The 14,173-nt window shown below is 38.3% G+C and overlaps 1 protein-coding gene across 4 annotated transcripts in view; it reads left to right on the top strand.

Annotated features, from left to right (window-relative positions):
- Trdmt1 (tRNA aspartic acid methyltransferase 1) overlaps positions 1-10,189 on the top strand; it is a 30,529-nt gene extending 20,340 nt beyond the window's left edge. The window contains exons 7-11 of one of the 4 annotated variants that reach the window (XM_036188995.1): positions 296-379; positions 1,602-1,945; positions 4,717-4,774; positions 5,032-5,161; positions 9,244-10,189. In XM_036188995.1, the coding sequence (XP_036044888.1) occupies positions 296-379; positions 1,602-1,945; positions 4,717-4,774; positions 5,032-5,161; positions 9,244-9,344 (717 nt within the window). In that variant the 3' untranslated portion in view covers positions 9,345-10,189. Of the gene's footprint in view, positions 1-295; positions 380-1,601; positions 1,946-4,716; positions 4,782-5,031; positions 5,162-6,159; positions 6,658-7,755 lie in introns of those variants that run through there. The other 3 variants (XM_036188996.1, XM_036188994.1, XM_036188997.1) reach the window with 3 other exon arrangements.
- The last annotated feature ends 3,984 nt before the right edge of the window (positions 10,190-14,173 follow it).

Below are 14,173 nucleotides of genomic sequence, written 5' to 3'. Positions count from 1 at the left end.
GTAATAATAGCAAGAATATCTATATTTGAAGTTAATGTTTTTACTGCTATTATATTATCAATAGCAAATACAACATGTCTCTATTTCTTACTTGTGAATTATGACCCATGGATACATGATTTGTCAAGGATAACAATCATTCAGCAAAATGTAAAGAAGACTTGCAGCAATCAGTAGCAACATCTGCACTGGCAGAAACCGGGTGCACATCTGTCTGAGTTGTTCTGTAGGTGCTGCAGTTGCTCCAGATCCCCCACATTTCATGTGGTAACTAACCTCTCTGCTCTGCTTGCAGCTTGGTGTTCCAAACTCAAGGCTACGGTATTTTCTCATTGCAAAGCGGCAGTCGGAGCCTTTCCCTTTTCAGGCCCCTGGTCAGGTATTGTTGCTGCTGCTGCTATTACTGTTTACTTGTGAATGGATCTCAGTAACTGCTTAAGGCTTCTGTGTGTAGAGTTTATAGTACAGGTCATTTTCATGTCCATTCCAGGTCTCTGCTTCTCCTCATGTTTACTTTTATCTCTCTTCTCTCTTTACTTTTCACTAAATTAATTAAAACTAAAACTCATAAAGGCTTCATAAGTTTAAAAATTATCTTTAGTATTGTTATCCTTTGTCTCCCCATAACTTCAAGGACCACTGACATTTACATCTGTCATTCTCTCTTCCCAGTTAAAGCCATTGATTACTTCTGATGAAATGTAATGTGCTGCCTTTAAAATGGCCTGTTTAAACATATTTATTGTACTTTCCCTGACGCCAGTGTTATTTGTCTTAATTGGTTAAAAATGTAGTAATGACTAGTATAAGCTAATCACTCGCTTATACAAATTCTCAGCTGCTAAGTTGGGATTCTTGATGGATAATTTTATGTTTTCATGAGACATGAGGAAAGGTAACAGTTTCAGCGGCTGAAAGAGCTTTGCTCTGCATGGTCGTCTCCAGTTCAGCTCACCGCTAGTCACTCTGCTAGTGAAGACCAGTTATCATTTTGACTGTCTGTGACAGGCGCTCTTTCTCATACTGGACAGTTCCAGAAACAACATAAAAAGTATATTAGGGAAGACTTAATCACTAAAAATTCCTTGAGTAGTTTTATCATTTGTAAAATAGAAAGAAGTTTATCCAAATTATAAGTTTCCAATTACCCCACTGCCCACCCCTCCATGGGAAGCCCCATGGGACCTAAGTGTTCTCAGTGAAAACACTGTGAGTTTTGTTTTACATTTGAGTATGTTACAGCATTTCCTCTTTAATGAAGGTGTTTGGTAATCTTTAGTTCTGTGCACATTTTCCAATGCCAACATTGCCTTTTAAACTTACTTCTCGTGCTGCTGTGTTTATATTTTGTGAGCTTTTCTGTTAATAAGTACACCAAACAGGAATTCCATGAAAAAAGTCCCCTGCAGCTTACTTTCTGTATGGCTGTATGATTAATAACTTCTGACAATAACTCATGGCCATACAATCAAACCACAATGTCTGTCTTTTTAATGTCAACCTTATAAAGGCTAAAAAGGTTTCCACATATTCTGTTGACATTGATTTATCGTTATTTTAAGTAAAACTTTAACAGTTTATATTTTTTTATTTAATGCCAGATACTGATGGAGTTTCCTAAAATTGCAACTATACAGCCACAAAACTCCGCAGCAGTTGCAGCAGATACATTAGGAGTGCAGAGGAGTGAACCAAGTGTCTGCTCGGACAGCAGCAGCACACGGTGTTCTGGCAAAGACGCCATCCTTTTTAAGCTTGAAACTGCAGAGGAGATTGAGAGGAAAGCCCGGCAGGACAGTGACCTCTCTGTGCAGATGCTGAGAGATTTTCTTGAAGATGATGACACAAATCAGTGCTTTTTACCCCCAAAGTTATTGCTGCGATATGCTCTTTTATTGGACATCGTCAAACCCACTTCCAGAAGGTCCATGTGCTTTACCAAAGGGTAAGTTTGAAAGCAGTTTCCTCCATGTTGTATCTAAAATCCTGGGTCTCAGCTGGCCTTTTAGTTTTTCTCAGAACAAGACGTGTTTGATAAAACGTTTCTCTTAGCCTGACTTCTTTCCTAATTGCCAGTAGAGCATGAGTGGACATTCCTCATGCAGAACATTCTGTGCACCACCCACAAAGTGTTCACAGAAGATGAGGTCATTTGTGAGTGACCTCTGTATAGCTTAAATACTTGTGTTAACATGATTCCTGTAGTTTGTGAATTGGTCTTTTCATCACCTCTTTTTTCTGTGAGACACTTCAAACCTCGAGAGTGTATCAAAAGGAATTATATTTTAGTTTAAAGAAATAAATTGAATCATCTGGTTACAGTTTTAAAACTAAAACTTAATAGGTCTTTAAATGTATCTACATGTTCCAGAATTCAAAAGTTACTAAGATTATGAAACTCCCTACTAAATCTGTCTCTTGGCTGTCTAGTGTCTTTTGTTACCAGCCTGTGGTATCAGTGTACTGCATGGCCTTCCAAAGTGGTGTTGCTAACATTGCTTCTGGGGATGAACATCAAAGAACGTTTTCTCACCATGGCAAGAATGCCCTGTTCCTAATGTCCCAGCCACAAACTGAGGCATGATTCCACCAGAGTTTACTCTTGAGAACCAATGAGTTTACTGCATTTCCTTCCATAGCACAGATAAGGGGTTACTTAAAGGGATGTGGGTACTCCTGTCCTCAGCAGGCTGCACCTGGAAAGTCTTTACCCAGTGGGAATGATGCCTTGACTGTGTCTGCACAGATGGAGGATCCTTTTTCTAGTCTTCCCTGGCCTATATACTCCAGGCCTCCCTGAAGCCATATGCAGTGAAGGCAGAGTTGCACAGAACAGGTGGTAGGGAGCAGCTGGATACTCAGGTGCAGTCTCTAGCCCTCCCTACCCCTCCATGAGAGGCAAAACCAGTCACCAGGCCCAGCTGGGGTAATCTTCCCTAAGAGAACATAGATGAATTTCCAAAATGGTGACTGCTGGCTTAGAGGGTAGTCACTCATAATCTTTGGAGATTGTTGCCATGGTAATATAAAAATCTTTTTATGTTCATGGTAAAAGAGGATCGTAATTTGTTTTATTGGTTGCCTATGGTTGAACATTTTAGTGTTTTGCCTTTGTTTTTTTCTTGACTTATGACAATTTTTAAAAAGCTTAGTGTGATGGGAAAATTGGACCTTTCAGGAAAAGAAGTTGAAGACCCTATCTATTCTGTGCATGCCCCTCAACTTCATTCACTGGGTAGGTAGTTGGGTGATGTGACAGTTCAAACGGTCTTTTTGTCTGCTGGTTCTAGTCCCTCCTGCAGCCACGTGGACTCAGCCTGATTTTATGATCTGCCTCTGTGCTTGCAAGAGAAAGAACTTAGTACTTTAGAAGACTCCATTCGGCTGTTATCTATTACCAAGTGCAATAAGCTCTGCTTAGGACTCTCATAGAATAGCACTTGTCAATCTTGTAATGAAAAGCAACCCTGGTATTCTCATGTGATAAAGATGACATAGAGGAACCTTACTGTGGCTGTCCCTTCTGCTAAAGATGGCACACACACATATTTAACTGTGTGGCGCATACAAAGAGGCAGAGTGAAACAGTATTTTTCCCGATGTACTTTCCTAGTTTATAGTTTAAATTGTCCTTATTGTGAAAATAGAGTGTTTATGTGGTAGAAAGCCAGCTTGGCATCAACAGAAAAATAATGCTACCTTTCATTTCTGAAATATTTTATACTTCTTGTACAATTTTTAAAGTAGTTAATTCTTAAATGAAAATGATAATATAAGAATACTGAGGGGTTGGGGATTTAGCTCAGTGGTAGAGCACTTGCACTGGGTGTGGTCCTCAGCTCTGGAAAAAAAAAAGAATACTGAGTTGATGGAAGTTAAACTCAGATTTAGTTTCAGTGAACCATGTCTATGTGGTATTAGGGGGCTGAAGATTTTTGGATGCTGAAAAGAAATTTTAATTCAGGCATTATAAAAATAATAGTATGTTTTCATCTAGACATTTGACTTGGTGTGGCATGGACTTTTGTGTTATAGTGTGCACGTTCTAGTAAGGAACATTGCAAATATGACAGTTAATAAAAAATGCTAGTACCTCATTCAGTGGTGTCTCTACACCTCAACTGCCATGTGTAGTTTCTGAGTTTAGATAGAATTATGTCTTCTGTCTTATTTTAAATTACAAAGCATATTTATATACTACTACTCAAGATGTTTCAGAAGAATATAAATGTATGTCATCCAAGAAATACTTTATCACTTAAAAATATTTTTTAGAGAAATCTTGGAGGATTCTCAGGTCAGTACAGTGTTCTTAATCAGAACAGGAGTGAGAATTAGAACCCCAGAATCCATGTCAAATATAGTTAGGCGTGGTGGCATGCACCTGCGATCTCAGCTCTGGGGAAGTGAGAACGGCAGATCCCTGGGCCTTCCTGGCTGGCCAGCTTAACCTGTTTGGTGTGTTTGATACCAATGAGAGAGCCTGTCTCCAAAAAACATTGGAGTGTCCTTGAGGCATGACATCCAGTGTTGTCCTCAGACCTTCACACACATGCACATACATGCACACCTGCGTACACATAAACAGCACACAGACTCCCACATGAATACAGACACACACACACACACACACACACACACACACACACACACACACACAGATATTTGGCATTAAAATACATTGGGTATTGTGTATTATTCATGTGAATTTTTCAGGTACGGAAGCTACGTTGAAGGGACAGGCTCAGTGTTACAGACTGCAGAGGATGTGCAGGTACCATGTATGTTTTTACACTCAAACTTTCCATTCAATAACGTTAAATATTTAATTTAAGAATATTACAATAATTTTAAATGGCCGTTGTTGAGCCAATTACACTGCTGTTGCCCAGGGATACTTTGCTCACACATTCTGCTACCGTACAGCTCAGCAGATTGCTTGTCCACCGTTCTTAAGCTACTTTACAACTGGAAATGGTTAAGTTGGGTCACTTGGTAGTTTTTAATTTCTCTTGGATTTTTTTTTAACAGATTGAGAATATCTTCAAATCTCTTAATGATTTGCCACAAGAAGAAAAGATAGCTAAGTTGTCAATGCTTAAACTGCGATATTTCACCCCTAGAGAAATCGCAAACCTCCAGGGATTTCCTCCAGAATTCGGTATGTGGGATCCATGTAGACCACAGCTTTCCTTTATTTGAGTTCTCAGCATTTTGTTAGGAACTCACATGTGATTTTTGTGAATGAATCCGTGTACGACAGGTGAGTTAAGGAATCCCCCTGCTTTCTGCTGTGACAGCTTTGGTGTTTTCCTGACTGGTCTGCCCCTCAGTCATGTCTCAGACATGACCCTTCTACCCTGTTTTCCCTTACATCTGGTAGTGAGTCAGTCTACTCAGGCTGAGAGTAAAATAGTGATTACTAATTCCCTCAGGCAGTGGATGGAATCCCCTTTCTATTTACATCTTTGTTTCCAGAGGTCCGAACTTGGTAAGTCCACACTAGATTGTGTGTGGAGGGGGGAAGAATCCTTCAATTGACTCATTTTGTTGTTATTTTTATTAACTCAGGCCCTCAACTATGCTATATCAAGCTACATTCCCCTGCCTTTCCCTTTGTAATTTTTATAATGAGACAGGTTCTTTTTAAGTTGACCAAGTAGTCATGAGCCTACTTTTTAGCTCAGGTGCTCCTTGAACTCATGATCTTCCTCCTCCTCCTCCTCCTCAGCCCCCTTGGTAGCTGGGATTACAGGCTCTACAGCAGACTCAGCTAGGCTCGACTGGCATTTTCACAGTAAGAAGGTAAAGGGTAGTTGAGTTAACCAGTTGTTAGATCAGAGTTGTATTTGTGGTTGTTTTTTTACTCGGGCAAAACTACATTATCAGTCATTTGCCTTTGTTCTCTGCTATAAGGAATGTAAGGGGCACTCAAGATCCTTAGGGGATCTACAGCAGGGGAGTTCACAAACAAAAGCAAAGATAGAGGGAAGCCAAAGTCCTAGCCCCACCATAGTGCAGGAAATCCAGGGATTAGTGCCAGGAAGCTTGGACACTGCCCTGTGTCCTTGCAGTGACTCCAACCCCCCCCCCCCCCCCCCCCCCGTCCCCATTGCCACCAATGCTCAGCTCTAAGAGACCCATGTTTTTTTACACCAGGGCTCATGGGCTCTCCATACCTGGTTAAACAGGCAGAGGCACAAACAGACCCACCCAGCATGCCTCCAAGGCCAAGGAGGAGGAACTCTGCCTCTGAAGACCCTGCTTAAGGATTCGAATATAGAAGGAAGATTCATTACATCCAGTAAAGTTGTGATATTGATGCATGTTTGTGAGGTGAATAATGAGCCAAAGAGACTGGGCTTCAGATTCTGAATAATAAACTTACACATGAGGTCTTGGAACCCAGTCCTCTCATACTAACAGCCAGGCAGCCGTCCCACTTAACTGCTCTCAGTATTTGCTTCTGTGGACGTAATCACAGCAGCCGGGCTTATTTTCTACTCCCTGTGCTTTGAAAGTTAATCACTGTTGCAGTTTGTATTTATAAATGTAGGTGTTGTTATATGTGTGTGGTGTAAAATAACAATTGAAAGAGAGAGACCATCATTTTGAGAGGGAGCAGGGGTCAGGGAGAGGAGAGAGACGTGGGAGGAAAGAGAAGTGGAAATGCTCTAATTTTATTCTACTTTTTTTAACTTAAGAAAAAATTACTATTTTTCCCCTTTTTGGTCATCTCATTCAATCCTCAGTGTTTTAGTGATTATCACTTAAGAAAGGAAGACTCCTTGGTTTATGTCGCAAAGGGAGAAAATTGTAGGACCTGAGGGTTGGACTGACTTTCCTAGTGACTATTTTCTTCGTATTTTGACCAAACAGATGTAGTCTGCATACTACCTAAAAGTTTTGATTGTCTAATCAAAATGAGTTCCTAAGTCTCAGTACACTGATTATTTTACCTCTAAAGTTGTAGTCACCATGGTAATATTGAAACTTGATAAGGGATTTGGAGGGCCAGAGTCAGACCAAGCTATAGTCTTTGTCTGCTTACCTTAGATTAACTTTTCTCTTTCAGTTTGCTTGTTTGTAAAATGTAGATATAACACCCACTTTGTGAGGTGTTATGACAGTTGACTGAATTAGTATATTTAAATGCCTATATAATAACCTATAAAATTACATTGGTTTTAATTTTTAAATTATAGGGAAACAATTTTTAAATATTACATTATTTATTTTTTATTTATTTGTGTGTGCGCGCGTGCGCGAGTGTGTGTGTGTGTGTGCATGTGTGCACACATATGTGCAAGTGCCCTGATGTGTGTGTGTGGATCAAAGGCTACCTTGCAGGAGTTGGCTTTCTCTTTTTATCATATAGGTCTCATGAACTCATGTCTTTAGGCAATGGCACTGAGCTAGCTTGGTAGACCCTAGAGATGGGTACTGTTTATTTTATAAATTTCATGAATATTTTCTCTGTTTTGGAATTTGACGTAGTAAAATAGATTTTCTTGAGGTTCTTCAAATATATTTGTTTACAGAATATATGAAGAGTCTCTTAATTTTTAATTCCATTTAATTGTTAACATTTTTAGATTAGAATATAATCACATCACTTTCCTTCCCTTTCATCCCTCCAACCCCGCCCATGTGCCCTTTTCGTTCTTTCTCAAATTCATAGCCTCATTTTTTGTTATAGTTACTTATTTTAAATTGCTGAATTCTTTAAAATATATCATATGCTTGTGTTGACAGTCATGTCCAGATGCTCCCATAGAACACGACACAACCGTCCTTGATGTGTGCTTCCAACATAGGCTGTGGGTGCAAACTGGACATTGATCCATTGTCTCCTGCAGTGATGGGTTCATAGTGACCTTTCTGTTCATCTGTCCTGGTGTCTTGTGACTGACGACTTGCGTGTCTGTGACTAGGTGGCTTTAGGAGAGAGACACTGACCTTTATTGGGAGAAAGCTGCTGTCTTGACCTTGTACATTCTGGGTGGTTTTGTTTTTGAAGATTGTCATTACTTTAATATATCTAGGTTTTTTAAAATCATCTTTTAACTTAAAAACTATTTAATTTCCCCATCACTTAGTTTAGACTTTAATATCTATATAAAATAAAATTCTGTTTCTCAACTTCCCTTTCCCTTTCATGTAGTTATTAGAGAAATGTAAGTGGAACCACTGTAAACTACTCCTCTAGAGTAAAATGAAACAGTGTTAATGCCTGCAAACATTAAACTCAGATATGACTCAGCAGTTTCACCTCTAGATACATAGCCAAGAAAAGATTCCTGTAACATGTATATATTATTACGTATAATAAATATCCCAAAGTGAAACAACTCAAATGTTTACCAGTAAATGAATGAATAAGCAAAATATGTCTTCTCCATTAAAAATATTATTAAGTAATAGAAAGTAAGTACAAACTTTTGCTATAATGTGAATGAATTATTATAACTGTAAAGAGATAGACATAGAACATATCCCTTGATTCCATGTATATGAAATTAAAATAGCCAGATCTGTAATAGCATCAAAAAGTAGTGGTTGAGGGAAGACACAGACAAGGAGCAGATACTGACTGGTTGCTGATAGGTACAAGGTATTTTTATTTTGAAGCAATGGAAATGAAGATGTTTGAGAACTCTATCCTAAAATGCATGAGGCATATATTTAAGGTAAATTTTATGATATGTGAAGTAGAGCTCCATAAAAGTGTTGTTTAAAAAAAAATCTACCAAGAAAAATAGTAGCAACCATTTTTCCAAAGTGTAATAACACGTTTCTGTGAACTCGTGAGTATGTGTTTGTATTAACCATACTCTGATATTACATAATTGTGTTATACAGCACCTTGTAGAACATTATAGCATGATGTTATACAGTATTCAGGCCTCCAAATTCTCATTTATTTGTAAAATTTCATGGTCATATTAGCTATCTAGCATCTTTTGTGTTTAGTTAGGGGTATAATTTCTTGGCAGTGTGTCCTTAGGCAATTTCATGTGTGAGCACCCTCGAGTATGCTTCCACAAACACAAGTGCAGCATCACAAAGTGATACATTGTTTAGGTCCTCCATCATGCATAGGGCCTTCATTAACCATGACACTGCCAAGAAGACATGAATGTGTTTATAAAATGAACATTGGGCCTTTACTAAAGGTATCTTTTACTTCTGGAAACTAGGATTGCAAGTGACTGTATTATAAATGCCACCTCTGTTTTCTAGGATTTCCTGAGAAGTTAACAGTGAAACAGTGTTACCGTCTCCTTGGCAACAGCCTCAATGTGCATGTAGTAGCAAAACTCATCAGAATCCTGTGTGAATAATTGGAAGTACCTCTGAGAGGTGTCATAGTGTTCCTCCAATTCTAGACAGTAATTCTAAAATCCTATTTTAAACTAATTCATATCAAATTTAAGTTATTTTAATAGCATTTTAGTGGATAATTGGGAACTCATTCAATGCATGTCAAATTGTTTTCTTAAATTTATATTACTGTATCTAATAAACTTCACTTTGTTGTTTTGCTTTATGGGCAAATATTTTTATGAAGCTTTTAAATATGTATATTAAATATCTTTCACATTATGCTACAAACAAGAATGTTTAAATTTTTGTATTTATTTTTTTACTACTTTATAAAGTATGACATGGATAATATAATGATCCTTAGAAAAATCATTTCTGTATGTTAATTTTAATATTGTTTTATGTATTGGAGAAACTAAGTGGATATGGACCTAAAAGCTTCATCCTCTGACTAGCTTTCAAAAATGCCGGAAGGTGCTATGCATGCTACTGAAAGGAAAAATAATCACCATTCTTCGAACCCTATGAGCTACAGTAATGACTATCCTCTTAAGATATGCCCACGAATGTTAAGGGATTATCCCACTGCTCTCTGATTTGATTTAAGGCCTGATCAATGAGATAGAACCATGCTTGGCGCTGTTGTCTGGTTCAGCAGCCTGTGGCTCGATAGGTCGTGGGTCCCAGCATTGAGAGTGGTGAAGTGGGTATCAAGTCACACCCTAGCTGCTGGGAGAGGAAGAGTGGGTTTTCTTCAAGGGTGTGTTTTCTGGTATGGGATCACACTGCAGGGCAGGCTTATATTCAAGAATATTTGAGCAACACAAATTGGACTTGATTTTTTTTTTAAAGAAGACACAAAGTGGGGAGTTGGGGAGGGAGGGTGAATATGATCCAAATAAATTGTACAACAATCTCAAAGAATTAATATTTAAAAAATAAAAAAATTGTTTTAAAATCTCACTCTTGTTAATTTGTCCTAACAAACCAATTCTAATTCTAGCCTGTTGAATGTTTTACTTAGTTTCAGTCCTTTTTTGACAATTGCATACATTTTAAAACAAATTATCATCATCCAAATTAGACATCAGTGTGAAGAATATATTAGAAAAAATGCTCATAAATACTTAATCATATCTTTGTCAAAAGGCCTCGGAAAATGCAAACGCAGGTGAATTATCTATTCATTAATTCTTTTTTTTTTTTTTTTTTTTTTTTCTGAGACAGTGTCTCACTGTGTAGCCTGGCTGGCTTGGAGCTTGGTATGTCTGGAACTTGCTATGTCTGGCTTCTAACTCAGAGCGATCTGACTGCCCCAGCCTCCAGAGAGCTAGAACTAAAGACCAGCGCTACTAAACCCCATTCTTCATTGTATTGACTCTGAAGTAAACCTTTTCTGTCTCCAACCAATGCATTCATGACATCAGTAGATGAGTGGACAAACAAACTGTGGCACATGCATACACTGGAATAGCAGTCAACATTAACTGGCATGCGTTTATGATGCATGCCATGACCTGGACGAGCCCTGGGAAACTGCTAATGAAATAACTGGTCATGGAAAGACAGATATGGTTTCATTCCACTGCGAGTCAAGTTCATAGAGACAATAAGTAGGGCAGTGTTTGTCAGGGGTGGGAGGAGGGCCACTTGGAAGTTAGTGTTCAGCAGATGCAGAGTTTCTGTCTGGGAAGATGAGAAAGATCTGAAAGTGGGTAGCATTGATGGTCAGACATCAGGAATGTGCTTAGTGCCACCGAACTGTACGCTGAGAGTTAGTTGAATCACCAGTTTTATATTGTGTATATTGTGCTGAAATTTTAAAACTTAACTTTTCTGAACTCAGGTAAATATAGGTCTATCAAAGCTATAAGTTATATATGTAGCAATAGTAACTGTCTACGTTTTGTATCTGTTTAAAGATGAACCTCATTAAAGTCTCATAATTATGACCTGAAATCAACTTGGTGTACTGTCATGCAGGTTATCTTTACTGCTGAAAGTTCTTTATCAATAAGGTGGTTTATAGTTTAACTGTAATTATACTATGCTTACAATGATGTGGTCCAATTATAAGGTCCAGTGCCCACTGAACAATATTACAGTAAGTGCTGAGTTGTAGTGCCTCAACTATGAACACATTTGATAGGTCTAGGGAGCACTCTCCTATAATTTGGGAAACAAAATATGGCTTTATAAAAATGTTAAGGGCTGGAGAGGTGGCTCAGCAGTTAACAGCATTCACTGTTCTTGCTGAGGAGTAGGGTTTAATTCCTATCGTGTATAATTCTAAGGTACTTATTCCTTGCCTCATAGTTTTAGTGTTTAAAGGCCCCAAACTAATGAATAGATGCAAAGTAATTAATACTAGCAAGATGATTTATATTGGAGAATAATCTGGAAGATGGCAGTCATCCTAGGCGTGAGAGCTGGACCATGTGCTTCATTTTGACAATGTCATTATGCAGAATCATGAGGTTTCCACAAGTCAAAACAACGAGGGCCGGGTCTGAGCATTCAAATGTGCTTTCTTGTGTGACTTGTGCTGGTGTTGCACCTCTGTGATAGAGTGAGATCAGCATGCTCATGACCCTGAGTTTAAATCTCAGCTTATGTGTGAACACACACACACACACACACACACACACACACACACACACACACACACGAAAAAAAAGAGAAGGGAGTGGGAGATAAAGAGAAGAATTTACATGCTGCTTTCCCTTCAGCTGGGGGCTGCTTCAATTATGTAACTTTTAATTATATAACTTTTAATTATGTAACTTTTAAGCGAGATTGCCTTAAGGCTTTGGGTTTAAGAAGGTCACTGTCTGAGAAGTTTCTCGAAGCCTGCAGTTACGATGGTTTGGATTATTTTTAAAAACATGACTTTTGGGCCTCGTGACTAGTTCATCTTTTCTGTCAGCATTGACTGCCTGTGTGCACGGCATACAGTTGTCGTGTCAAAAGAATCTCCCGGCCTGATTTTCCCCGTCGCCAGCCGTGTCTAACATACGCCTGTAAGAGACCATTTGGAAGAGCCCTGTGCATGATTTACAACCAACATGGCACACATTTTCCAGCTCCAGAGTGTAGCGCTCAAACTGTTGGCGCTCTACTCCCTCTTCTTGTTGCTACTAGAAATTCGAAATTTCGAATAAAAGAATATTCTCCCTGAGCGTTTCTGTCTTTGGGACTTTTAGGACATTTTACTATAGGGTATGTATGCTCTTCAAAATAGACAATCACAATTCAAACTATATAATCTTTCTGTGTGTTTTTAAAAATAGTATCAATTTGTCCTAGTTAATTTACCTCAGGAATTGAAATATTCAGCCGAACATGATGGCGTACACCTTTAATCCCAGCACTAGAGAGACAGAGGCAGATGGATCTCTGTGAGCTCAAGGCCAGCCTGGTCCACATGGTAAGTTCTGGGACAGCCAGGGCTATGTAGAAAGACCCTGTCTTAAAAGGAAAATAAAAAGTAAATATTCTTTAAATACAGACCTATAAAATAATAACTATCTGAAGAAAATTCTGCTCCTTGGTACATACTGGTTACATCTCTACAACTTCCATGTTAATCTCAGGAGGCAGGGGCCAGTCACTTGGGGATGAATATGTATTTTCTAAGAAATCCCACTGGAGTCAGAATTTGCTCTTAAAGTGGAATCCACTGTGGCACCCTGAAACCCAACATCCTGAGGAGAGAAGTAATGAGTTGTTAGGAAGACCAATCTCAATGAGGAGGGAATTTGTTCCTGTGGATTCCTAATAGGAAGCTATCCTTGAACATGGTTACCAGGCAGGAGAATTCCTGTTATCAGAACCTCCACAGAGGCCCTGGGGAATAGTTCAGGTGATGCTGGATGGTGTCCAAGCAGGACTTGATACATACACAGAAAGCAGGACTTGATATGTACACGATGCAGATTTCAGTATCCCAGCCTAATTTATTGGAGAAACTCCTTAGAGACTACCAGTAACTTGGATTTTAGACAAGTAGCATAATATTTAGAATTTTAGAGTTGTAATATATGATATATATTGATTTTATATATATATATATATATATATATATGTAATCAGATATAACTATTTTTCTGTTATTTTGTTTCTAATTTCATTTATAAAATATTTCATTCTCAATTGTAAAATATAGTCTTTATACTAAGCATTGATGAATGAGATACTTGGAAAATTAGAAATCTAGTGTTCTGTTGACCAGGACTACAGTGAACTTACTTAGAAATAATCTTTTTTTTTAAGCATTGCTTGTAAGCTTTACACATTATTTCTACTTTGACTGGTTTTTGTCCAGTTGTTGAGGCATTCTCTAATGTCTCTTGAATATTGAGGTTCCTTTTCCCCCCGACACTGTTGAGAAAATAAATTCTTAAGTAAGGAGTACATGCTAGATATTTTCTTTATGCCTTTTAAAAAATTTTAAATGTAGGAGTTATTTTTGGGATTTTCTGCTCAGTTTGGCGCATAGTTAAGTTCTGAAGCCTCAGAAGGCAAACTGGGTAGTTAGAGCCTGTGGTGGTGTAGAGAAACATTCCACTCAGGTACTGCCTCTGTTAAAGCGCATGTGAATTCTCCAGAAGAGTGAATTTTGTGATATTTTGTTACATGCACATAAAATACTTTCCTCATGCCCCTGCTGCCCTCAGACCCTCTCCATCTTTCTTAGCTTTAAATGTGTTTGCTCAAGAAACACAAACATGTGCAGAAAGCTGTTTTGTCTTCTCCTCCATGTTCTCAAATAAATTTGTTTTGTATTTACCATAGCTTCTGCATCTTCTCTTAGTTCTAAAAAACTTCAGTGTATTTAGTGATTGTG

Source organism: Onychomys torridus, chromosome 5 (assembly GCF_903995425.1).
Source record: "Onychomys torridus chromosome 5, mOncTor1.1, whole genome shotgun sequence".
NCBI lineage: Eukaryota > Metazoa > Chordata > Mammalia > Rodentia > Cricetidae > Onychomys > Onychomys torridus.
This window is presented reverse-complemented; position numbering and strand designations above follow the sequence as displayed.